Raw genomic sequence first — 24556 nt, 5'->3', positions numbered from 1 at the left:
CCCACACATCACAGCAGGGCATCTCATACCCCCCAGCACCAATGCTTCTGCACAGCTTGGGCTCCGTCAGCTGGAACATGACAAAGCCCACCAGCTCCCTCATGTTTCCACTGCTCTTTGCCACCCTGCAGGCTGCGTTGCAGTCCCAGCTTTATTCTTTTCTGTATTTGCTGCTCTGAGCTTTGCAGAGGGTATGTACACTAAGTGCTGCTTCTGTTCTCATAAGATGCCTCAGCTCTCACACAGAAGGCAGAGTGGAAACCACAACCACAGGATACATCCTCACAGTAGCAATCTCCTTTCCACTGGGCTAATGATTTTGGCTCTGATAAACTGCAAACCTCCTCCCTCCCACCTTGCATGGGAACTGGCAGGACAGAGGTAACCAGGAGCTGCCTTCTGATGCAAGTCGAGTGGCTTCCATAGCTGTGGGGAGATCGGGAGCCATCCTGCCTGCTCTGCAAAGCAGGTCACAAGCATGCAGCAATCTTACAATGAGCGTCAGTGGCTTGTGAACAGTTAAATGCTCCCAGTAGGAGCATCGTCTCTCTTACACCCCCTCACAACCCATCCGGATGGAGCTGCAAGCACTTTCCCAGTGCAAGACCCTTCTCTGGCAGCCAATGCAACAGCAGTGCACACTGCCACCAGCTTTGTCCTGGCAGCGCCCTGTTGACACCATTTCTCTTGCTGCAGCCTTGTCCCATGGATGCTCAAAAGTGACCCCAATGCCCACAGTCCTTTCCTAAAAAGGCAGGAGAAAACAGATAACACATGAAAGGAAGGAAATAAATCTCTCCTTACCCCCAGTCAAGCACCATGGTGAAAGGAGACCATTAGAGGTTACCGCACACTTCTGCAAACTGGCTTTGAACAGCAGCAAGGACTGATTGCCAGAAGATTAATGTTAATTTAAACCATATTCAACAACACAGCTTGCACGTTATCCTCTTAACCTGCAGGCCTCAGCATTTATGGCCTGGATGGATGCTTATTTCTGACTCACACTCTGCTGTTAGCGTTATCAGGTTGAAGTCTTTTGTTTCTTCAGATGATGCTTTTTCCCCTCTCACCTTCACTTCTTAGATTTTGGTTAAATGTTTACAGACAGCACTGAAAAAGCAAGCACGTTTCAAGTTTCCTCACCTACCATCTCTCATGCTGCCCTTTCCAGACTCTTTCTGCTCTTGCTGCCTACATCATGGGGATGAAATGGTTCCTGCCTTGAAGCAAGGCTCCACAAATCTTCTTGCAACCCTTACAGCCACCACAAATTCACTGTCATCCCAGTTCCCATTCCAGACCATGCAAACTCTTCATCAGCAGGCAAAAGACTTCATTGGCTCTTCCAGCTCCTGCTATACTGGTGCACTCTTGTCCTTCTTTCCCAGACTGAGTGTTGCCCCAAGGTTTCTCATTGCCTCTCTGCTAGAAATTACCAGTGCCCTATGACCGAGCTGAGGAGAAATTCCCACAGCTGCAACCAAGCCCCATTCGGAGATTTAACATTTAAGTCTTTGAACTCCCTGAGCTGGAAATGACTAAAAGTCAGAAGTGTATTAGGTAGCAAGTACCAGATATGCCCCCATTTTAATTTTGCTCCAGGTGGCTACTGCATCTGGGATACAGGGATAGGGCCAGATGGACCAAAGTGCATCCTTGTGTTCTTGAGGAAACCAGAGTTGGACATGTGGATAAAAGGCATGTTTCCATCAGGGCTTGTGTTTGGTCCCACATTTTCTAACCTCCTAGGTAGTTCAAAAGCACATCCTGGGAAAGGGTGTTGGTGACAGAGACTGATAAAGAAATAAACAATGCAGAGGGCCTCTTATCAGTGGAGTATTTAAAATAAAATTAGGTACATTTCAGAAAAAATAAGCTTCTGAGAAAAATTCCACAGCCTTGGACATTCAAGGATCAGGCTGAAAGGTTGAGCTGTTTGCCTGCGGCCCTGCAGTCTCTGAATGCCCAATCTCTGTGGCCATGAAGAGTAAAGCAGCCCTGTGCAGCCCTCTCTGTCCTCATGACATTTGTGGTTCTGCATCAAGACAAGGATCTTGATTAAATCACATGCTCCAAGAGCTCTAGCCGGCCACCTGGAGGGGCAAGTAAGGGTTTTCTCCCCCTCTCCTGAATGCAGAGTTGGTCAGATATAGTGTAAGGCTGAAACATAGCTGATAAAACTAACGCCAGAGGCAAGGTTGGCCCACTGGTGAATGGGGTGGGTGCCCTGGTGACAGAAGATACTGAGATGGCAGAGTTATTGAATGCCTTCTTTGTCTCAGTCTACTCTGCCGGAGGCAGTCCTGAAGAGCCCTGTACTCCTGAGACCTCAGATGAAGCCAGGTCACTGGAGCAGTTTGCCTTAGTCGATGAGGAATGGGTTAGGGACCAGTTGAGCAATCTGGACATCCATAAATCCATGGGTCCAGATGGGATGCACCCGCGGGTGCTGAGGGAACTGGCGGAAGTCATTGCTAGACCACTCTCCATCATCTTTACCAAGTCTTGGGAAACGGGTGAGGTGCCTGAGGACTGGAGGAAAGCAAATGTCACTCCAGTCTTCAAAAAGGGCAAGAAGGAGGACCCGGGTAACTATAGACCGGTCAGCCTCACCTCCATCGCTGGGAAAGTGATGGAGCACCTTATCCTTGATGCCATCTTAAGGCATGTCAAGGATAAGAGGGTTATGAGGGGCAGTCAACATGGCTTTACCAAGGGGAAGTCATGCTTGACCAACCTCATAGCCTTTTATGAGGAAATAACATTGTGGATGGATGATGGCAGAGCGGTGGATGTGGTCTACCTTGACTTCAGCAAAGCATTTGACACAGTCTCCCACAGCATCCTCATAGCTAAATTGAGGAAGTGTGGCCTGGATGATCAGGTGGTGAGGTGGACCACGAACTGGCTGAAGGAGAGAAGCCAGAGAGTTGTAGTCTATGGGGCGGAGTCCAGTTGGAGGCCTGTATCTAGTGGAGTGCCTCAAGGGTCAGTATTGGGACCAGTATTATTTAATATATTCATCAATGATTTAGATGAGGGAATTGAGTGTACTGTCAGCAAGTTTGCTGATGACACTAAGCTGGGAGGAGTGGCTGACACGCCAGAAGGCTGTGCTGCCATCCAGCGGGACCTGGACAGGCTGGAGAGTTGGGCAGGGAATAACTTGATGAAATATAACAAGGGAAAGTGTAGAGTCCTGCATCTGGGCAGGAACAACCCCAGGTTCCAGTATAGGTTGGGGAACGACCTGTTAGAGAGCAGTGTAGGGGAGAGGGACCTGGGGGTCCTAGTGGATGGCAGGATGACCATGAGCCAACACTGTGCCCTTGTGGCCAAGAAGGCCAATGGCATCCTGGGGTGTATTAGAAGGGGGGTGGTCAGTAGGTCGAGAGAGGTCCTCCTTCCCCTCTACTCTGCCCTGGTGAGACCGCACCTGGAATATTGTGTCCAGTTCTGGGCCCCTCAGTTCAAGAAGGACAGGGACCTGCTGGAGAGAGTCCAGCTCAGGGCAACTAAGATGATTAAGGGAGTGGAGCATCTCCCTTATGAGGAAAGGCTGAGGGAGCTGGGTCTCTATAGTTTGGAGAAGAGGAGACTGAGGGGTGACCTTATTAGTGTATATAAATATATAAAGGGGGAGTGTCACGAGGATGGAGCCAGGCTCTTCTCAGTGGCAAACAATGATAGGACAAGGGGTAATGGGCTCAAACTGGAACACAAGAGTTTCCACTTAAACTTGAGAAGAAACTTCTTCTCAGTGAGGGTGACGGAACACTGGAACAGGCTGCTCAGGGGGGTTGTGGAGTCTCCTTCTCTGGAGACATTCAAAACCCGCCTGGACACATTCCTGTGTAACCTTATCTAGGTGTTCCTGCTCCGGCAGGGGGATTGGACTAGATGATCTTTTGAGGTCCCTTCCAATCTCTAACATACTGTGATACTGTGAACTCACCTTCCTCTCTTGCACGTGAGACGGGAAAGGAGCACCACCCAGAGCACCTGCTTGTGCAGTGCTCCTCATTCACATGTTCCCCATTCACACATTCCCTGCCAAGGTCTTGTTAGATTTCACACCAGGAAAGAAGTTTCCCATTCAGGTGGGGCATAAATTTGCCATGGTGGCCACCTGGACATACATCTCCCAGGGGTGCCCTCCCATTACAGTGGTATTGACTGTAATTATATTAGGACCTAGGTTTCTCTCTGTCCACCAGAATTTTAACTCTTGATACCTGAACTCAGCTTTTGTTGAGTGGGCTCAGGGGGGTTAATACAGGTGAATCCACTTGTATATACATCATGATGCTTAACGAATAAGACCAGATGATTTAATGGTTTGTATGCCACATACTGGCTTTCTTTACCAAGGGAGCTGTTTGCCTTTATACAGAAGCCCTGACTGGCATGAGCTGCTGTTGGAGAAGTGCAGCTGTGCTCCATGAACAGCACAGAAGTGATTTGAAACTACCCAGGTAAAATACTTTAAGTGGAAAATGCTGGATGTGGCCAAGAAGATGACAGAGTAGGGCAAGACAATAAGTAAGAAGCAGCTCCTTCCCCATTGCGGTCTCTCCAGAAGATGTCTCCTCTCCTGTAGCCACAAAGGTAAGACTCACCGTTGCATTGACCTGGAGCTGGTATGCCTGAGTCACTTCATAGTCCAGCTCTCGTATCACCGACACGATGCCACGGCCACTGTCGATGGCAAAGAAACTGGAAGGAGGCTGGAAGGAGTAAAGCACGCTGCCTCCTGCCCCCTGATCTGGATCTGTGGCATTCACTATGAAAATTGGAGTGCCCACTGGTGTATTCTGAGAAAAAAAAATGATAAAAAAACCAGTGAAATTGTGCACCAGCCCATTTTCCCATCAAACACAGATCAGCAATTCCCTTTGCCCACCTGAAGGAATATTTGGAAACCCAAGAATTTCAGTCCTGTATTTTCAGGACGTTTATAAGTCATACAGCTGTTTTCTTTATTACAGTATTGTAGCAGCTATAATAGTTGTTACACACTTATAATAATAGTTATACAGCTGCGGTCAAGATGGCACTCTATCACAAGCCCTCATTTTCCCAGACATCACAACTTTCCAGAAAAATTACTCTCTTTACTGAAACTTGTTTTCTGCCCAAAGGCACTTTTATTTTCAACACTGATTCCCTCTCCATTTTCACCATAAGGCATTTAATATGAGAGCCTAAAAAAAACGCATTCAATGCAACACAGAACTTTACGCAAAAGTCAAAGTTATAGTTTCCACAGCAACTACAACCTGGCCCCATTAACACAGACATTAACAATTAAATCGTCATAAATCTGGAACTAATCTACATGCATAAAATATACAGCTGAGTGCACAAAATCAGCAATGGCAAATGCAGTTTGGCACTTCTTATTGTTTAACTTCACAGCAGGGAGAACAATTATCCATTTTTGGTGGAACAGCTGCATGTTCCTATGCAAATCTTAAATGCATATTCTTGTCTCTCTGAAGGCAGAAGCACAGACGGCAAGCAAAAGGATTTTGCTGAGGACCTAGGCTGCAGGTAAGCACAGATCACGATGGCTTGGGCAAGTCCATATGTTTGTAACATGTTTACAGTCACATTAAGGGTTGACGAAGAACTAAAACTTGAAAGGGAGACAGCAAAGGTCAGAAGTGAGATGCGGCAGGGGCTGGTTGTGGCCAGTTGGGATAATACATATTATTTTTACAAACCTCTTCCCAAGCCTCTGTGGTTTATTGTTAATTTCATTCATATTAAATTGTTTGTCCTTAGCTCATAGAGTATCACAAAGTACTGAGAAGGTGGAAAGGAAATTTGAGGAGAAACAGACCTTAGAAGATAGGCACTGATTCCAACTAAAGCACCTTCGGCAAATCCTTGGCCAAAGCTGAGCAACAAACTGAGCCATTTTCAAGTTTTTGGGAACCACAAAGCTTGCAGTGAACCATGGCTAGGGCTTCATCAAGGCTGTTCCAGACCACCACCTCTACTAGAAAGCATGAGAAACCAGGGCTTCATGCTTGGAGATCTGATTTAACCAGCTTAATACTTGGTGATGGCACCAGAAAAGAACCAAAACATCTAAATTTGCCCCAGTGAGGCTTAGCAGAAGGCTTAGGCCAGCAGAAACTTGCCCTCAAAGACAGGTGGCAAGATTTGCTGTGAGATTAGTCAGGCAGAGTGGGTAACCCAGGGCATGTCCTGCAACCCACATTCATGAGTCTGGGCCCTGGATACTCATCCACACACATCCCTCACACCTCCTGTCCTTGAATCCAGCCACACGGCATTGTAGGCGTGCTCTGATACCTAAGCTTGTCTCGGCTCCAGCAAAACTCTGCTTTCTGTACTTCAGTGTCACTTCTGCAGAGGTGCGAGAGGTTGCAGTTCCCACCTAGATTTTTCATTTGCTTTCTTTTCTCTCCCCTTTAAATCAAACCCTAGCAGCTCGCAGGGCATGGCCTGAAGATTATTTTTTAAAGCACCTTCAAGTTTTTTGTGAACAGCAATCATAAAAGCATAAAAGATATAGCTAGAAGGGACCATGTACCAGTACAGGTTGGGGGTTGACCTGCTGGAAAGTAGTGAAGGGGAAAGGGACTGGGGGGTCCTGGTGGATGGGAGGATGACCATGAGCCAGCAATGTGCCCTTGTGGCCAAGAAGGCCAATGGCATCCTAGGGTGCATTAGAAAGGGTGTGGTCAGTAGGTCAAGAGAGGTTCTCCTCCCCCTCTACTCTGCCCTGGTGAGGCCGCATCTGGAATATTGTGTCCAGTTCTGGGCCCCTCAGTTCAAGAAGGACAGGGACCTGCTGGAGAGAGTCCAGCGCAGGGCGACAAAGATGATTAAGGGAGTGGAGCATCTCCCTTATGAGGAAAGGCTGAGGGAGCTGGGTCTCTTTAGCTTGGAGAAGAGGAGACTGAGGGGTGACCTCATCAATGTTTACAAATATGTAAAGGGTGAGTGTCAGGATGATGGAGCTAGGTTTTTCTCAGTGATGTCCAGTGATAGGACAAGGGGTAATGGGTGTAAACTGGAGCATAAGAGGTTCCATGTGAACATCAGGAAAAACTTCTTTACTGTGAGAGTGACAGAGCACTGGAACAGGTTGCCCAGGGAGGTTGTGGAGTCTCCCACGTTGGAGATATTCAAGGCCCGGCTGGACAAGTTCCTGTGTGATGTACTCTAGGTTACCCTGCTCTCTCAGGGGGGTTGGACTAGATGATCTTTTGAGGTCCCTTCCAACCCTTGGGATTCTGTGATTCTGTGACCTCAGAAGAGAAACCTGTCCTTGTACTACACCTAAATCATTCCGATCCTTAAAGCTTTCTAGCGATGGAGGCACCACATCCTCCCCAGCCCATTTGTCCCAGCAGTTTGCTACCCTTTGTCTTACAACTGCTGATTTTCTGTCAGGCTTAACCTGTATCTGCCCTGCTGCCATGTAAGTCTTTGACTTTGTGCCACACACGGATCATGTTAATCCTGGTTTGTGCATTTAGACTGCTCAGGAACTGGGACTTTGTCAGCTTGGGAGGTGTGTTGGGGTGGAGAAGCCCTTCATGAGGGGGCTGTGATGTGTGTTTTCTTTCCAAGCACTCCTAAGACACCTTCTCGGACAGGGCTAGAGCATATCCCCATCCTTCTTTGGGCTACCTGCCTCCCCAAGCCATCGTGGCCAGCTGGGAGCAGCCCCAGAGCATCCTGCAGTCCTCCCGTTGCTGCTGCTACAGGGCATTGCTCTGACCGTTGAGGTCTACATGCTCCAACAACTACCTTCTCAAATTTCTCCCCCAGAGGCACTAGGGTATCAATGTCAGGACAAAGAGCATTACAAATTAACCATTAACGGGGGGAGGAGAGGCAGTGAAAAGAATAGATGTGGGGCTGCACCAATGAGGTCTGGGGTATATTGTCCCCAGGAGTAATAGTATTCATAAGCATAAAGCTGTACTTGATGAATATGTTTTCCCTTCTTTTTAAGTGCCCCTAGCCACTCCTTTTAACATGCAAATCCGCTCTGGTCACCCGTGATTATGGGGCTGTGAGGCTGGCTGTGAAAGAGGAGAGCTTGATTTCCCTGGCATTGTATTTCATACAATAGCCGAAAAGCAGGCTTTGAAGCGAGTTCATCTCCTCGTCCTTCCAAAGGAGAAGCTGCCTGGAGGGACACATAGGTCACCAGCTTCGGTGCTGTCAGCTCCAGCCCTTGCAGACACTGCCTGAGCTCTGATTTGGTGATTACTGTATTTTTATCCCTATTTTATAGCTTCGCTGACCAGGTCCCTTCGTTGGCCTGGGTAACAAAAGCCATACAAACAGGGTATGAGCTCTGGACAATTTCTGGCTGGCCCTGGGAAACAGCCATCTACACCAAAGAATCCAAGGGGCTGTAAGGGACCCTGGGGCAGGACCTCAGTGAGTGGCAGTGGGCATCTGCAAGCACGAGCAAAGCATGGCGTGTGGGAATTTAGCAGGGGAGCAGAAAGGCCCCAGACAATAGGAGGAGCATTACAGGAGCCTGAAGGAGAACAGCAAAGTCTCAGAGGGGGAAATCTCTGATATTGCCCAAAGTGCATAGGTCAGTGGGAAAATTTCACTACCAAATGTATGCCCTTATTCCCAATAGCACACAGGTCAAAGGATGCAGACCTGTAAGAAGTGCTCTAGGTAATGCATCCTTTTCCCCCAGCTCAAACTCAAGCAAACAAACCTCAACTCTGGAAAAGCAAAAGCAGCTGTGGAATGCAGACATCCCATATTGACAGTCCTCTAGGAAAAGATGTCCCATGTTCAGCGTTCATGCCCAGGCAGGATGCAGGAGTAATTTCAGACCATCGGTTTTAAAAAGCATAAGAAGTATGTCTTTAAAATCCTCTTGCCATTTTTGGGTCAAACAGGCTCAAGATATTCCTCAGCAGGAGGCTGATGTCTTTATTTCTCAAAAGATGCGGCCCATCATCTGAACAATGGAGCAAAACATCTGTATAAACAGAACTGGCTGGGGTTTGTGTTTGATGGTAAATAACAGGCAGAGGGCACTTTCCGGGGAGATGTGATTGTTAAGCCCTAAACCAGGCCAGCTCAAGACAGACCATGTTTCTAAATTTTCAGCATTTGGCCTATTTATAGGATTCTTCTATGTGTCCCTCGTGTCTATTCTTCCTTAGCAAAGATTAGTTGTGGTTATGCTTAGTCGCCTGACAGGCAAAAATAACAAATTCTACCTTTTCTATCAAGAAAAGAAGAAATGCAGACAGACAACACCCTACATGTGTGGCAAACAGGTGAATTTTCTACAAGAGTCACCAAATTCTGTCATTTTTAAAGCTCTCAGCTCTCTTCAGCAGCCAGTGAGGAAGCTTCACTCAATACAGAAAAAAGAACTGGTGACAAAACTATGGCGTATCATTAAATCTTCGTTATGATGCCAGCAGATGCGAGATAAACATGCAGACAGATGCCTCCCATGGAGGAGAAGGACGGCGAACAGGAGCAGGACCTGCTCCTGACCTGTCTCCAGCACCCCATCCGTCATCAGACAGCTCAGCAGGAGTGGCTCAACATGCCCTCCAAGCAGCTTCAGGAGTCAAAGGGTTCTGGTGAGCCAGCTGCAATACCAGTGAGCTGCAAGGGCTGGGGATGCTGGGGTGCAAGGTAGCAAGGCCATTTGTGCCCCTCTTATTTTGCAATAAATGAATAGGAAAGGTTTAAACTGTTGCAAAAATCTTATAGGAAGAAGCTGATGGGGTCCTGTTTGTCACAAAGAAATACTGAGTGGTAACAGCATGTTACACGTTACACCTAAAGAAAGCACCAGGAAGACCAAACCAAAAGCAGCAAGGTTCAAGAGGCCAAGGTAGATGAAGACTACTCTGTTTCAGTGGATCATCAATAGCAAGGATAGACTTGCTTTAAAATAAGGAATGAACAACCCTAAAAACCCTGTAAAACCACAAAAAGGATGGTGCTGCACAAGGAAGAAGCACGGGAGAGACCAAGACTTTACCTCTCTCACACCAGTGCAACAATGTACAATTTTGCATAGGAAATACACACTTTTGAGTGACCAGAATTGTATTCCCACCCAAAAGCTTTTATGAGTATGGACCAAGTGTGGCCCACCATAGCAAACACCTTGCCTAGCCTGGGCTGTCACCTCCATGCAGCCCTCCAGCATGAGTGACCAGACACAGATGTGTCCTGTGTTAACCCTGGCACATAGACAGCTAGCACACCAAGGCCTTACACATTATTCTCTGCAAAAGAGCACCTAAAGCTGAAGAAAAGGTTACCAGAAAAGGGCCTTTTTAAAATATTTACACCTCACTCTCTGGCCACACCTATAGTCTTTAACATCTTATTATGAATCCTGATATGAAATGCATTAGTAATAAAATTTCTGATGGATGCCGCTTTGACACAACATGGCAATGCAAGGTGGATTACAAGCTGGAGAAGGCAATCTCCAGGGGCACGATTCTATGATTCTATGATGTGCCCTACAAGGCATATTACATGGCTGTAGCTCACTGTGAGAGGCACTGGGTAGGGCTCCCTAAACGCATCAGGACACAACCTCATTTTGTCTGCCACCAAATGTTCCCCACAGGCTACAGAGCCTGCTGGCATTACAGAAGCACTGGGAACCAAAGCAGCGGCAGGACCACACCAGCACAATGAAGACCAGACATGGGCTGGGTGAGGAGCTCCCAGGGAAAAGGCTCCTAGATCAAGGAAAACTTTTGGGTGGACAACTTTTAAGGCATACGTGAAGGTGTATGAACAAGCTCTTCCTTCACAAAGGGCTAAAATGAAAAGGCTGTTTGCAGAAAAGCCAGCATCCATGCCATTTCACCCGGCCCACCATGCCTGCTCCCAGAGTGTAAAAACCCCTCTGGCTGTCAGACAGCTGCTCACCCTGCTAATGGAGCAGATTTGCATGGTGCCTTTGAGAGCTTTCCACCATAGCAAAACCATTTCACGGGCCACAGACCACCAACACCTCAGACGTGCCTTGATCCATCAGCCTTGTCCAACTGGCCTGACACCAGGCACCCTGCGGGTAAAGGGCTGAGAGAGGAAATATGTGGTGCTGACTATTTTACAGCAGGGGCAGAATCATATAGAAGTACAGGTGGGAGATGACCCAGACAAGATCTGGGATTTAATCTCTCAGACACTCCCTTCCTTTAAATACATCCACTTTTCCAACCTGCGGACAGGTCGTTACAAGCTTTGGATGGGCACTACAAATACTCATTTGCATTTATTTAAGAATGCTTAAATAAAGCCTGCTCCCTATCTCCAGTGGCTGGCCATTTAGAGGACTTCCATCTGACCTCACAGGGCAAAGTCACCCAGCAGCGCCCCAGCAGAAGCTGGTAGAAATGATTAGGATGCGGATGCGCACATGCTGTACCAATGCAAATAATGTGGAAAAACGGCAGGCAATCTGGCCAAACAGCTGTCTGAAGGTCGATGAGATGAGGCGACTCAGATGGACTGGGGGCATACAGAGACAGGCATGAGGGCTTGGAGCAGCAGGCAGCCTACCAAGCTGCACGCACTATGATCTCCACATCAGCACTTGAAACAGTCTTGCCAGCTCTATTTTGGGTCCTGCTTTCTTCCCCCAACCCTCACACTGCCCCTGCATCAAGGCGGAGCTCAAACCTTCCATCAGGAAAAGCTTCACGCTCCTGTTACATCTCAGGTCAATCTATTACTCTTAAATAATTCCCTGCTGCTGTTCCTGGCAGCTCTTTTCCCTCTCCCTGCCTCTCACTACCTCACAGCAGGGTGGATGAAAGGAGCTTTGTGCTTTGCTAAAAGCCGGCTCAGCCATCCCTCTACTCAAGTCAAAGGAGCTCCCACCAATCCCATCTCGTTGCAGGGCAGGAAGGAGGGTTTGATGTCTCTCAAGGCAGGGCATCTCAGAGGTGCTGTATAGCAGAGGTGACACTGGATCCAAGTGCCTTCTGCTACAGCTGAAATCCTGGTTCTCAGCCCTGGACTGCCCAGGACAGACTTACGTTACCCATTCCTGTCTGGGTCTCATTTGCTGCAAGAGATGGCTACAAAAGCAGGACCAGAACAAGCGGCAGTCCTTCTTCCAGACTCTGCTGAGAGCAAAACAGCAGTCCCAAGTTTTGGTTTCCCCCCAAGGCTCCATCTTAGATGCAGCCCGACTGCCAGACTGAGTCCCTTGCTCTCGTGCCAGCTCTAAATGTTCACAGGGATGTGCGCAGACTTACAATTCCTGTATTCTTTATTACACTTTTAATTACATTTATTAATTGTATTACTGCCAGTCTGAGCCAAGCAATTTCCAATTTCAAAGTTTGATTTTAAAACCTGATAATTTCCTTTTTTAATTTTTTTTTGTTGAAATTCAGCCCACCTTTCAATAAGCTCTCGTTAATATGTATCTCTTGTTGCTATCTCTATTAAGTGACCTCCCTCATTACTGGATGACACTGGCAAATGGCCACCACAAAGCTATAATTCAATTGAGGGGCTTTTGAAACACCATAAACACAGCTGGAATAGATGCATTATAGGAGTTGGAGACTGAATTAGCTGCTGGATAACTGCACTCGGAGCTGAGAGCACTTATTCAAGGCAGATTCAGCCTGACCCAACATACAGTGCTGAAGAAAGGGATATTGTAACCAGCAAGCCCATGGGGGAGCTTGCCACACTGGCAGGACAATGGTGTTCAGCAGGCAGAGGGCAGGCAGCCACAAGTGGGAGAGGATGCTCTGGTATCCTGTGGGATAAAGCTGCTAGCTTTTTGCAGCCCAGAGCTGCCCCATTTCCTACCAAAGATAATTCTGCCCTTGTTAGCATAGGGCTCAGATAGCTGAATTATGGCACAGCATCCCCAAAAGCTGGGTGCAGATGAGCTCTGCACTGTGTGGCACCCATAACTTCTGCAACACAGGTATTGAGGGGCAAGCCCAGGAGAGGCAAGAGAGGGTAGATGGCAGAGGAAGGAAATGCTGATAAAGAAACTCACAGTATTCCTCTTAATTATATCTTCCCAACTGGCTCTAGCCGCTCTCTCTTCCAGGCAGCTGCATGGTAAGTGGGACATGTCACCCCCCTGCTCTCTACTTTGGGAGCAGCAGAGTGTCCATGTGGCTCAAGCACTCATCCAGAATGGAGTTATATTCAAAAGAGAAAGTGAGGAAAGGGAAAGCATCATATGGCAGAGCTTTAATTTGCAGCTTCAGGGGGATAAATCTGCCTGCCCTAGACCACAACAAGCACAAGGCTTGGGCTTGCACAGGTGCTGCACCATGATGTCCATCATCCACAGCCAAAACACCAGAGACAGGGAATTGCTTCTCTCTTCCCTTCCTCCAAACCTTGCCTCTTTCTTTATGCTTGTTCTCTCCCCATCCCCAGCCAGCCCTGCTCAGCACAACCACCCACCACCCATGCCAAGAAGCAGCCAGAAGAAACAGAACACAGAGAAGAAAGCAAGTTCCACACCAGCTTTGAAGAAGCCATCCTGCCCATGCTGTTACCGGTTGTTTAAGCAGACAGCCAGCTTTGCCTGTCGAAGCTCATTTCCTTTGACAGCCTCTATTTCGAGGTAACTCAAGCTATTACACTGCGCCCTGTGTTTGCTGCCCCAGATCTCGGGAGAGCACGAACAGCTCTGTGAGAAGTAATGATGAGGAGCAAAGCTAATGCCAGCAGGCTTACACTGCTCTGTGCAGGGGAACCTCCTGGGAACCTTTCCAGCAACCGAGATGGACCATTACAAACATGGAGCTACAGGAGCGTAAAGTCATAAGCACAGAAGCAGAGTTTGAAGGACCAGAAAACCCAGGTGGAAGAGTCACTCATTTTGACTTTGGAAAGAGGTGGGGACAGGACAAAGCAGTCTACCTTTTTGTTTCCAGCCTTTTTCTTTTTTTTTCTTAATACAACAGACAAACACTTTTTATATTCAGAATAATTTAGACCTATTGTTTAAAAACGTCTATGGTGTTTATATGTACATCTGTGATGGACATAACTGAAATTCCAGAATAATTGGAATTAGTCAAAACAAGGTATTTCAATCAATTTCTCTTTTTTTCTATAAGGAATATATTTAAAGGGAAAAAAAAAATCTTACAGAGATTGTTTAAAATGGGTGATGGTGGAAGGGATGGTTCCTCTGTGCCACAAAATAAAAAAAACCTGCAAATTTTGAGTTCTCTACCACTCCTTAAGAAAAGTTAATTTTCCTTTTCCATCCAGGTCTCCTCACAAACTACTTACTCTGTTTCCATTAGCAGGTGAGGCAGAAGGTGCTTCCCTCCAAGACCTCCCCACAAAAGACATCATGGTCTCTGTTTTGCACAGGAGCAGCCTGGGGGCTCTGGTGCCCCTTTTGCTTTGCCAGGGCTACCACCGTCTGCAACAATGACAGAGGAGCAAGTGCTGGGCTGGCAGCCCTTTGCAAACCAAACCTCAAAATGCCCACAATACAGCATATATGAGGATGCAGGTCCATCAGGCGGGTGTGCTAGCATACACTTGGTCATCTGCGAATAAGCATCAGTGTGTGACATCTGCTGTTGGACAAGGGCTACCTGAAATTGCCTTGCACATAAGCTATCAGGCATGTACAAACTCATGCAATTAAAGGGTACAAATTCCCAGCTAAGACCTTCCCAGTTTCCAAACAATCATAAAAAACTCGTTAAATATAGCATCATTCTACTCTCAGAGAGAAATGGCAGAATTGTCAATAATAATCAAAAAAAGGTGCTTCTGTTCCATGCTTGAGGAATAAAGAAGTGACAGAGGAAGCCTTGTTCAGGCCACCCACAGCCTCATCCAGTGAGGCTCACACATCTCAGTCAGCAGGTGTGGTAACTCCTGCCAAAGAGTGTTAAAGGTGATGGCCAAGGTGCTCACTGGACCATTCCTGATGATGTTCAGCAGCCCTGCAAACACCAAGAAGCAGCACTGGAGCAGGCAGAGCTACCAGCATGCTGTCAGGGTTTCTTTCACAGGAGTGGCTTCAGACCTCTCAGCTGCATCAATTCCAGGCAAAATAATGAAACCCTCAGCATAGCTCTTGGCTAACAGGGACCTAAAGGTAGGTAGCAACATTAACACCTCCCACAAGACTGACAGAGAATAGATCCTGTTCTGTTCTCTCTTATCTTTCTACTAGAGAATAATCTTGGTTGAATAGGGTGACACGGTTAAAATCACATACATCATCTTCTCTAAGCCATGTGACTTAGTGCTCTATGACATTAACACTGAGAATAATTCAAAATCAACACAGTTGGCTAGCATGTATCCCTTAAAATACATTTGCAAAAAAGGAATATTAACAGGAAGTGCATTTTAAACAGATTCCTGCTGCCCATTATTTGACATTTTTACTAATCACCTGGAAGAATGGAAACACAGAGGTTGGGAGACAGATGGGTAAGCAACAAAAGGCACAGACCACTGACATCAAGCAGATTGCTGGCAGCTGGTTTGAACCAATACTCTTTTTTCAATATGTAAATGTAGAGTCCTATATCTGAAAAAGGAAGGGGGATCACCCATTAAAGCAGTCTGTTTCCCACTGCCCTGCGATGGGACAGAAGAAAAAGGCAGTGAACAAGCCATCATTAACTCAGCACCTGCAGCCAAAGTTTGTTGGAGAAGCCACATTTCTCTCCCATTTCTGTCCATTGCTCATCTCTAGACTTCAAGGATCAGGGCAGAGCAGAAGCAAGACCTGGAAGGAAGCCCGTGCTGCCCGCCTGGACTGCTATTATGTCAATCCGAACTTTGGAGACAGCAGATGGGAACACAAGAGGGTCTAACAAGATACTTGAAAGTCAGAGGCAAATGCTGAGAATGTGAAAACCTGTCAGTCAGAGAGTTCCTGGCCTCGGTGGCACCACTTCACTCCTGCTGGGTGATTTTCCTGCTGCAAGAGGACATCTGGAGCATTCTCCCCCTTTACAAGGGTATGCACCCCAGATGGCCATGCACCCTTTCAGCTGTAATCCTGCCAGAGACAGTGGGCATGTACCATGTGGATTCAGGTGGCCACAGTCAAAGTCTGTGCTCCTGCCTCAGCTCTCGGAACCAGCAGAGACAGCTTTTGCAGAGGGAAGCAGAGGCAGCCCTGACCCGCAGCAGTCAATGAGATTTTCCACTATGCCTCCCCTCACTATTAAGTAGCAAAGTCAGACCACCAGTGTGATTTACTGTTAGCAGCCAACACACATTGTGGGGTGAGAGAAGAAATCCCTTTTCTGACTTCTGCTTAGGGTTGATACCATAAACTGAACAGGTTCTTTTTATATCCCATTTTATTTACAGTTGTCACTAACTTTACTTTCTAAATCCAGGCAGAGGTCAAAAACATGAGTTAACATGCCAGCCTTTAAGCTGGTGACAAAGGATGTCTGGAACCAGCACACCAACCTCCAGCAGCCACCTGTGTCAGAACCAGGGAGGACAGGATCAGTATAGGCTGCCATGCACCGAGCCCAAGCAGTAACAAGGCTTACTCTGCCCCCTTAGATTTGTCTGGGCACCCCAGTGGCAGCACATCAGGTGACTCTCCCGATAGCAAATGACTTCCATTAAGGCAGAGCACTAACACAATGCATTACAAATGAAACCCTAATGACAGGGCACTGGCAGTATTGCTTCCACTTGATATTAATTGGGTGACACTTTCTTTTAATGGTACATTAATTAATGTGGAACATCAACTGAAGTCCACGACACTCGCATTAATACAAATGAATTCATTATCATTGCTGTTATGACAAGAAATGACAAATAAATCTGTAACAGTGGGGCCCTTCAAATAATAGCCACGAATCATTAGGTATTGCATTCATTTATACAGTATAGTGCAAATACATACATGCAATCTGTGGATGCTTATCTATTCACACATTCCTTTCCATGCCACCCTGGTATCTGTTCCTCCCTTTGTCTTGAGCTGTTTTAAGCCACTCTGGAGGATGACCCAGTGGCCAGCCCAGCTGGCCAAGGAGAAACTAGGACTTGCTTTCACATCAACTCACCACCAGGACTTTTTGCTATCTCCTTCTATCCCACAGGCACTCAATAATCATGTTGAGCCTTCAAAAGACCCTCTGATCTAGCACATGTATTTCTGTAAAGAAGATCACCTTTCTTTCCTCCATCTCTTGAACTACCATTTTAGCCAGGCTGACAGAAGCCCACCTGCTTTAACAACTTATTTAGTTTACTGCTTGTTTATCTTCTGTTCAGCTAGAAAAGCTAAAAGCACCTCTCACAGCACAGAGTGGACATATTTGACCATAGTTGGAGCATGTAATTTGTCTTCAGAAAAGTAGAAGGGAAAAAAATAAAGTCTCTCTTTGAAGTCTGGGATTTGTAGCTCCCAAAGATCCATCAAAAAGAAACTCCTGCGAGAGCCTCTGCAGCAGCCTGAGAGCAGGTATTGCTCTCAACACCAGCAAAAGCAAAATCCATACAGCTGTGCTGATGCAAAAAAAATATCTCCTCGCCTTTCCGCAGATGACTTTATTACCAGAGGCAGGGTCGATAACAGATCGGCTCAGGCCTCACTGGGCTTTCCTCTTGCAGAAACACTCATGCTAAAACAGCAAACTCCAGCACAAAGAGTTTCTGTCGAGCCATGTTGTGACATGGTTCCCCTGCAGCGACACTAGCAGTGTGGATACCACTCTCCTATGACAGCTAGCACCCCAGTTTGCTGTCTCCCAGCACCTCAGCAATGCTCACAGGCAGAAAGAGCACTTGCAAACCTGGGACAAAGGAATGTCTGGGGAGTATTTTTTTTAAATGCAATATATGAAGACTGACTTGCCCTTGAACTGCTAGAGAGGGGAAACGCAGTAAAGGAGCTAGACCAAGCTAATTAAGACATATACTAAAGACAGGGAACCTAGCAACCTAAAGGAGGAAGATATGGGAGAAAAGCATGAAGTCCCCCAGTTCATGCAGCATCCCAGTGTGATGGCATAAGGAATGGCATATGTACCGCATACTTCAAACTCATTTCTGCTAGCATGCATGTCACACAAGACTGGTTTATCAACACAAAACACCCCACCTTTACTTGCCTTGACCTGAAAACTCCCTGCTTCGAGGCTACATTCTGAACCTATGTGCAGAGAAGCTTTGTCTTGCTGTTACACTCGATGCCTCCTGCCTGCATTGAGGATGAGGCACCCTGAGGACAGAGCCTGCCCTCTGCTATAAGCAGAAGACGCTCATCTTACTCTTCATGGCACAGTAGTTTTTTTCACACTTTCTTATGACAGTAAGGTTTTCCCATCTGGTAAGATCAGAGGCAAAGACCTCAGCTGGCAGAAAAAACTGTGCAAGAGTTCCGAGGTACATGGTGCATAAGCTTCTGGTCCCAGAAGAAGGTTGCCAAGCATGGAGCATTAGAAGCCAACCTGCCTCAAAAGGAGAGGAAAAGGAGCAAGCAGGAGTACAAGGTTTGTACAGGGAAGCACCACCTTGTGTCAGACCAGACACTGATGTTCAGCTCTGGAACAAGAGCATCCTTCAACGCTGAGCACAGACCAAGGACTAATGCTCTGAATTTACAGTGACTGTGCTAACCATGCAGATCCATGCAGCAGTTGTTTAGCAGAAAGGCAATATTAGTGTGAAAAGGGCCAATAAAGTCATCAACCTCTCAATGACAAAGAGAGAGGCAAGTAATCCTTGCCTCTGGCTACAGGTGGGGAAGTTATAAAGCATCATGTGAGAGAAATAGTGTTGTTTTCGCATACTGGGGATGGGGCTTTGCAATACTAAGACTTCACAATATTGGGGCAGGGGATAAGTTACTAAAGAAACAAAACAAAGGGTTTGAGATACCATAACTTAGAAAGACACACTCTGTGGTTAAAGACAGTATCATAGAGTCTTGCATCTGAGGAGGAACAACCCCATGGACCAGTACAGGTTGGGGGTTGACCTGCTGGAAAGTAGTGAAGGGGAAAGGGACCGGGGGGTCCTGGTGGACGGCAGGATGACCATGAGCCAGCAATGTGCCCTTGTGGCCAAGAAGACCAATGGCATCCTAGGGTGCATTAGAAAGGGTGTGGTCAGTAGGTCCAGAGAGGTTCTCCTTCCCCTCTACTCTGCCCTGGTGAGACCGCACCTGGAATATTGTGTCCAGTTCTGGGCCCCTCAGTTCAAGAAGGACAGGGACCTGCTGGAGAGAGTCCAGCGCAGGGCAACTAAGATGATTAAGGGAGTGGAGCATCTCCCTTATGAGGAGAGGCTGAGGGAGCTGGGTCTCTTTAGCTTGGAGAAGAGGAGACTGAGGGGTGACCTCATCAATGTTTACAAATATGTAAAGGGTCAGTGTCAGGATGATGGAGCTAGGCTTTTCTCAGTGATGTCCAGTGATAGGACAAGGGGTAATGGGTGTAAACTGGAGCATAAGAGGTTCCATGTGAACATCAGGAAAAACTTCTTTACTGTGAGAGTGACAGAGCACTGGAACAGGTTGCCCAGGGGGGTTGTGGAGTCTCCTACGTTGGAGATATTCAAGGCCCGGCTGGACAAGTTCCTGTGTGATGTACTCTAGGTTACCCTGCTCTCTCAGGGGGGTTGGACTAGATGATCTTTTGAGGTCCCTTCCAACCCTCAGGATTCTGTGATTCTGTGATCTTTTGGATGAAAGACACACTCTGTGGTTAAAAAGAAAACTATCTTTGTACAACTTATGAAACTAAGCAGGGGCAGGCTGGTTAAACAGTAAGTTGGGGTACCACATGTCTGCCAGACAGTTACAAAATCAAACCATAAAAGGAGATACATAAATAAGAGGAAGGGGCGTACAAAACTGAGTATTGGAGACGTAAACAGAAGCGGGAGAGTTAGCATGTAGACTATATGCACTGGATAGGCATAAACCTTGGAGTACCCAACTAATGGGGAAACAAGGGAGGGAACTTGCGGATGGGATAGGAAATATAAATCATAGTTCCGCTTTTGCTATGTGTGCCTACTTGCTAGGACACCAGGATTTGCAAGAATGTTAATAAATAGCTGCTTCACTGCTGTGTCTGCCCTGAGCTTCTGCAAGAAAAGTGTTTATCTAGAGACCATTGCTCACATCACACACCCAGGAACTTTACCGAGGCTGTCATTTTTTGGCATCAGATTAAAATTTTAGATACTACCCTGAGGAAAGGATGGACAGATCTGCTCCCAGCACTGCCTTCAGCGAGGCCGAGGGTTTCTGTGCAGCTGAAAACTCTGAAGAGTGTTTTTCCAAAGTACTGTCTTCCTTGTTTCACAGTTCTCAGCTAATTTCCTTGCAGCAGTAAAACTGCGCTACAGAAGCATCCTGTGTTAGGGGCTGCTCTGCAAGAGTGATGCAGCCAAGCTCCTGGAGCAAGAGGAAGGGATGCAAACCATCAGATGCAGCTGCATAGCCACATCACTGGTACATTTCTTTCCTATCGTTGTCAGCAATGCCCCCCAAGGTGTGATTAAATCATAGAGGGCTCACGTACAGCAATAAAGCTCTTTGAATCATTCAGCTTCTGGGTTGTTTTGTTTCAGCTTTGCTTTTCTTTAATTTCAGCTCGGATCTTGGTGCATCAGCTGGGATGATTGTGTTCACTTTGTGCTGTTTCCTGGTCTAGCAGGATTCCTAATGAAAAGGATTTTCCCAGAGGACTCAGCTCACTGGCTGCATTGACTGGCACGTGGGTGAATTAAAGGAGCAATATTTTGGAATTCTCTTCATTCACTCTAGGCCAAAACCCTTCAGTGCCCAGGATAGCATCTGTGTAGTGGGAAACAAGCACAAATCCAGCTTAATCCCCTCAAACATTGCCTGAAGAATGGGGTTAAGTCTATTCTTTTCTCATGGTCACTTTAGTTCTCCTCTTCTCTCAGCTTTGCTCTCATTCACACCTGAGAAAATGGATTACTTGCCCAACTTTCTTTCATTAACATCACTGGCTTATAGGTTACAAACTTAAACAAAACTTACAACTATAAACAAATCAGTGTTTCCTCTCTCTTCTTTCACTGTTTCTCACCTTCGCTCACTTCCTTGTCATCACTATTGAACGCTTATTGCCAATGTCTGTCAGGGACCCACTGTCTGTCAGTCTTAGGTGAGCTAAAGTTTCTAAACCCACATAAGTTTCTCTCTCCGTTCCCTTTACCCTAAACAAGCTACAATAAAGCAAAAGCAAAAAGCCCCAAAGCTAAGGTGTGTGCTCTGTATCACAGGCATGCCCAAACTCTCAGAATTTCAAGTCAGCTGAAGGAATGAGGAAAATCAGCATGGGCACTGGTCAACCTCAACTTCCAAACATCACCCCTTGAAGACTTTCAGGTGATTCATTTCGACAAAAAGCAGTACCCAGGGGAGAAGGGCAGGATACCTCTCTCAGCATGATGCTGCTACACCAGGAATGCCATCAGCCAGCATAGACCCAACTCATCATACCTCTGCTCATGTAGATCAGGATAGTCTGAAGATGGGAATAAGCCAAACAATCCCTGCATGGGATCTACTTCAGGAATAACATTGCCACCCCTTTATAAGGCTGAGTACTTATAATACTGTAGCTCAGTAATGCTACATTTAACACCATCTAAATTTTCAACACACTCCATGAAAGCTCCAGAGGATATCCTTCAAGGCTCCTATGTTGTCAGCCGGGGGAACAGCATGAGCCTTGCATGTAGCCTTAAGAGTCTTCTCCTAAAGCCTTCTGTCTCCCTTGCAAACTCCTTCAGTTCCAGTGGTCCTGCCCTCTGCTGTCTTAGGCATTTGGCATTATTTGGCTTACAAAATCCCCCCAGCCATCAGAAATCCTCTCTGAGTGCCTGCAAAGCCACTGAATTTGCCTTCAAACTACTCCCTAACCTCAGTTTTGGGAGGGATGGTAGTAAAAGCAATCTGCCCTCTGCCTGTGTGTTATAATACAACCTGAACCAGCCCTCAGCCAAGCAGGAATGCCCTGAGCCCCAAGCAGCATGGGAGCCCCCAGTTTCTTGCTCAGCACCAATGGTCTCTGACTGCCTCCTTGCAGCTGCAGCCTCTCGCTGCTACCTTATCAGCTTCTGGGGCAAGGACAATGCTGCTTGCTGTAACTCTGTGCATCTGCCTGAGGCCTCATAAACTCTATGCTAAGACAAACAGTTTTTCTTTTTAATTTCTAAGAAAGCCCAGAGACAGCCCAAAGCCCAACATAGCCTGAAGAACTGACTAAGTATGTTGTGAAGTTGCGTAAGAAGAGGGATCAAAGCAATCAATCTGTGACACCAATCGTGCCAAGCGGATTTTAAAAATACCTGGTGTTTTATTATAAAACTGCTTGAGATTGGGTTTTATGTTTGGTTGGTTTTTTTTAAAGGGACTCCAATCTCTGAACACCCTCAGGAACATCACAAGAACCAAGGCAACTGGGTCCTACAGCCTTGCTCATAGCATCTCCTGCAGAGACGATATACCAGTAAAATGCTTAGAAAGCACCAGTGGGGAAAGCACGTTCCAGCAAGGGATCTCTATGTTAAAGAACAGAGTAAAGGTGGAAAAAGAGAGAGAGAAGGAAAAAACCCTACAAAAAACCCACAACAAACAAACAAACAAAAATGCCCAAAAAACAGGAGAAAGTAAAAAACCCGCATTATGGCCCTTTTCTGGAACATAGGGACAACACCCTCCTTCCCTTTCTCTCACTTCATCATGTCTTTTTCCAACCAGCAGAGGAGATCCCAGCTCTGCCAGCATGCTTGCCGGGTCTGAGGAATTAGCAGAGCTTAAGCCTTTGGTATTACTGGGAGGAGGAGTGGGGGAAGCAAAAAGACCTCCACAAACCAAAACTCACATAACCTTACAAAGCCTCCTTTGCTGAACCTGCTCAACTTTTTGATGCTGGCTGCAGACAACAACCATTTCCTGAGCACCAGCATCGCTCTAGAAGAATCATCCTAAGCATTATCAAATCGACTGTGGCTGCAGACAAGGGCTGGGAGAGGATCAGGCTCATTTCTCAGGGAAGGGATAAAAACCAACCCTGCAGCACCACAGACTCCTGAGCCCTCCTGCTATGGCTCTCACTCCGTTTTCCATGCTGATTGCAAAAGCTTGCCCTTCTGCTGATTACAGCTAATGGTCCTGGCTGGTTTTTGCCCCTCCAGACCAGACCCTCTCTATTATCAAGGGTCTGGTTTTTTTAAAAGGTTTAGCATTTTGACTGCTTTTTCAGTTCAGCTTCTGAGTTTATTTTTTTTGCTTGGGCTCTTTCCTACCCTGTCTGGATGTGCTGATGGATTTTGGTGCTTGCCAGAATCCAGCAAACCAGGCTTTGCTGGGTAGTATTAACTTCTAACCCCCGTGTAAAAATAGCTGCAATAAAGCAGAGTGAATAATATGAGCTTCACCTAATGTAATTTTGATTAAAAAGTGCTGCCCTCTTCATCACTCCTGGGTGGTAACTCCAGAGAAATGTCCTTCCTGAGGTTTGGAAAGCCCACTAAGTCTGGAGAAAGAAGAGCCAATATGCCACCGGCACATATCCCTGGGCTGTTGCTGAGCCCAAAAGGGAAGATGGAGAAGGAAACTCAGAGGAAAAGATAACAACAACATTAAAAACACAATAGATTCCTCCTACCACTGGGTAGCAGAGGCAGTTGAAAGGCAGCTTAGCAGGGCAGCCCACAGACCCTCCCAATTTTAGCCAGGCTGCAGGACCAAAGAACCCCATGGTCCACAGCCGAGAAGCATCATCTTTTCCCTCAGAAGACCTTCCCTCAGACGCAAATATCTCCATGTATTTAATTATTCTTCTCTTCACTCCCAGTGCCGGCAGACTGTGGCAGGAGCTGTTTAGTTACAGCATGCAGGAGGAGGCAGAAAAGGTTTTAATTTCACGCCTTGCGCCAGGCGCTGCAGTTTTGGACACTGTTTGTTATCTGACTTCTGGCCCTATCTCTGGTCCCGGCGCTCCTCAGGCAGCCGCGGCCAGTTGGCTTTTTTATTTATTCTCTGCTAGGATGGGGATTCTGTTCAAGTGAGAGCCCTCACCGGCCAGGCATGCCGTTTTAATAACAGAATGCCTTCAAGTTTGGAAATGCAACTTTGTGCCAGGTTAAGAACAGCACTTGCCAGTTTTAAGGTGCTGTAGCTCCCCTACTGCAGCAGATGGGGCTGAGGGAATCCCCACTGCTGTAAATCACCATTTCCTTCAACTTTCATCCACCTGTACATTAAATAAGTCACCTGGAACTAAAAACAATTCTTAAATCTCCCCTCTCCCCACGTGGCTGAACCATAACCCTGAATCAAAGCACCACCTTCCAGAAAGTAAGAAGCAGCTTAGACCCTCTGCGCCGATACTTTCATTGCCATCAAAACTACCCGAGACCATGAAATTCCAGCACAAGGGCTTGAGGCTGAACCTTTCTTGGTCTGTATTTGGTTTGTTGGGATTTCATTTTGTTTGGAGTTTGGTATTTTTGTTGTTTGGTTGGGTTTTTTTGTTTGGTTGGGTTTTTT

General features: G+C 46.8%; 1 protein-coding gene across 2 annotated transcripts in view; it reads right to left on the bottom strand.

Moving 5' to 3' along the window:
- Positions 1-24556, bottom strand: part of CDH23 (cadherin related 23) — a gene marked incomplete at both ends in the record, with an annotated part of 200662 nt that overhangs the window by 112812 nt on the left and 63294 nt on the right. For both annotated transcript variants that reach the window (XM_080621792.1, XM_080621793.1), the window contains one exon: positions 4623-4817. In XM_080621792.1, the coding sequence (XP_080477918.1) occupies positions 4623-4817 (195 nt within the window). The remainder of the gene's footprint in view (positions 1-4622; positions 4818-24556) is intronic.

Source organism: Psittacula echo, assembly GCF_963264785.1.
Source record: "Psittacula echo genome assembly, chromosome: 6".
Lineage (NCBI taxonomy): Eukaryota > Metazoa > Chordata > Aves > Psittaciformes > Psittacidae > Psittacula > Psittacula echo.
The sequence above is the reverse complement of the archived record's forward strand: the minus strand, read 5'-3'. Positions and strand labels throughout refer to the sequence as shown.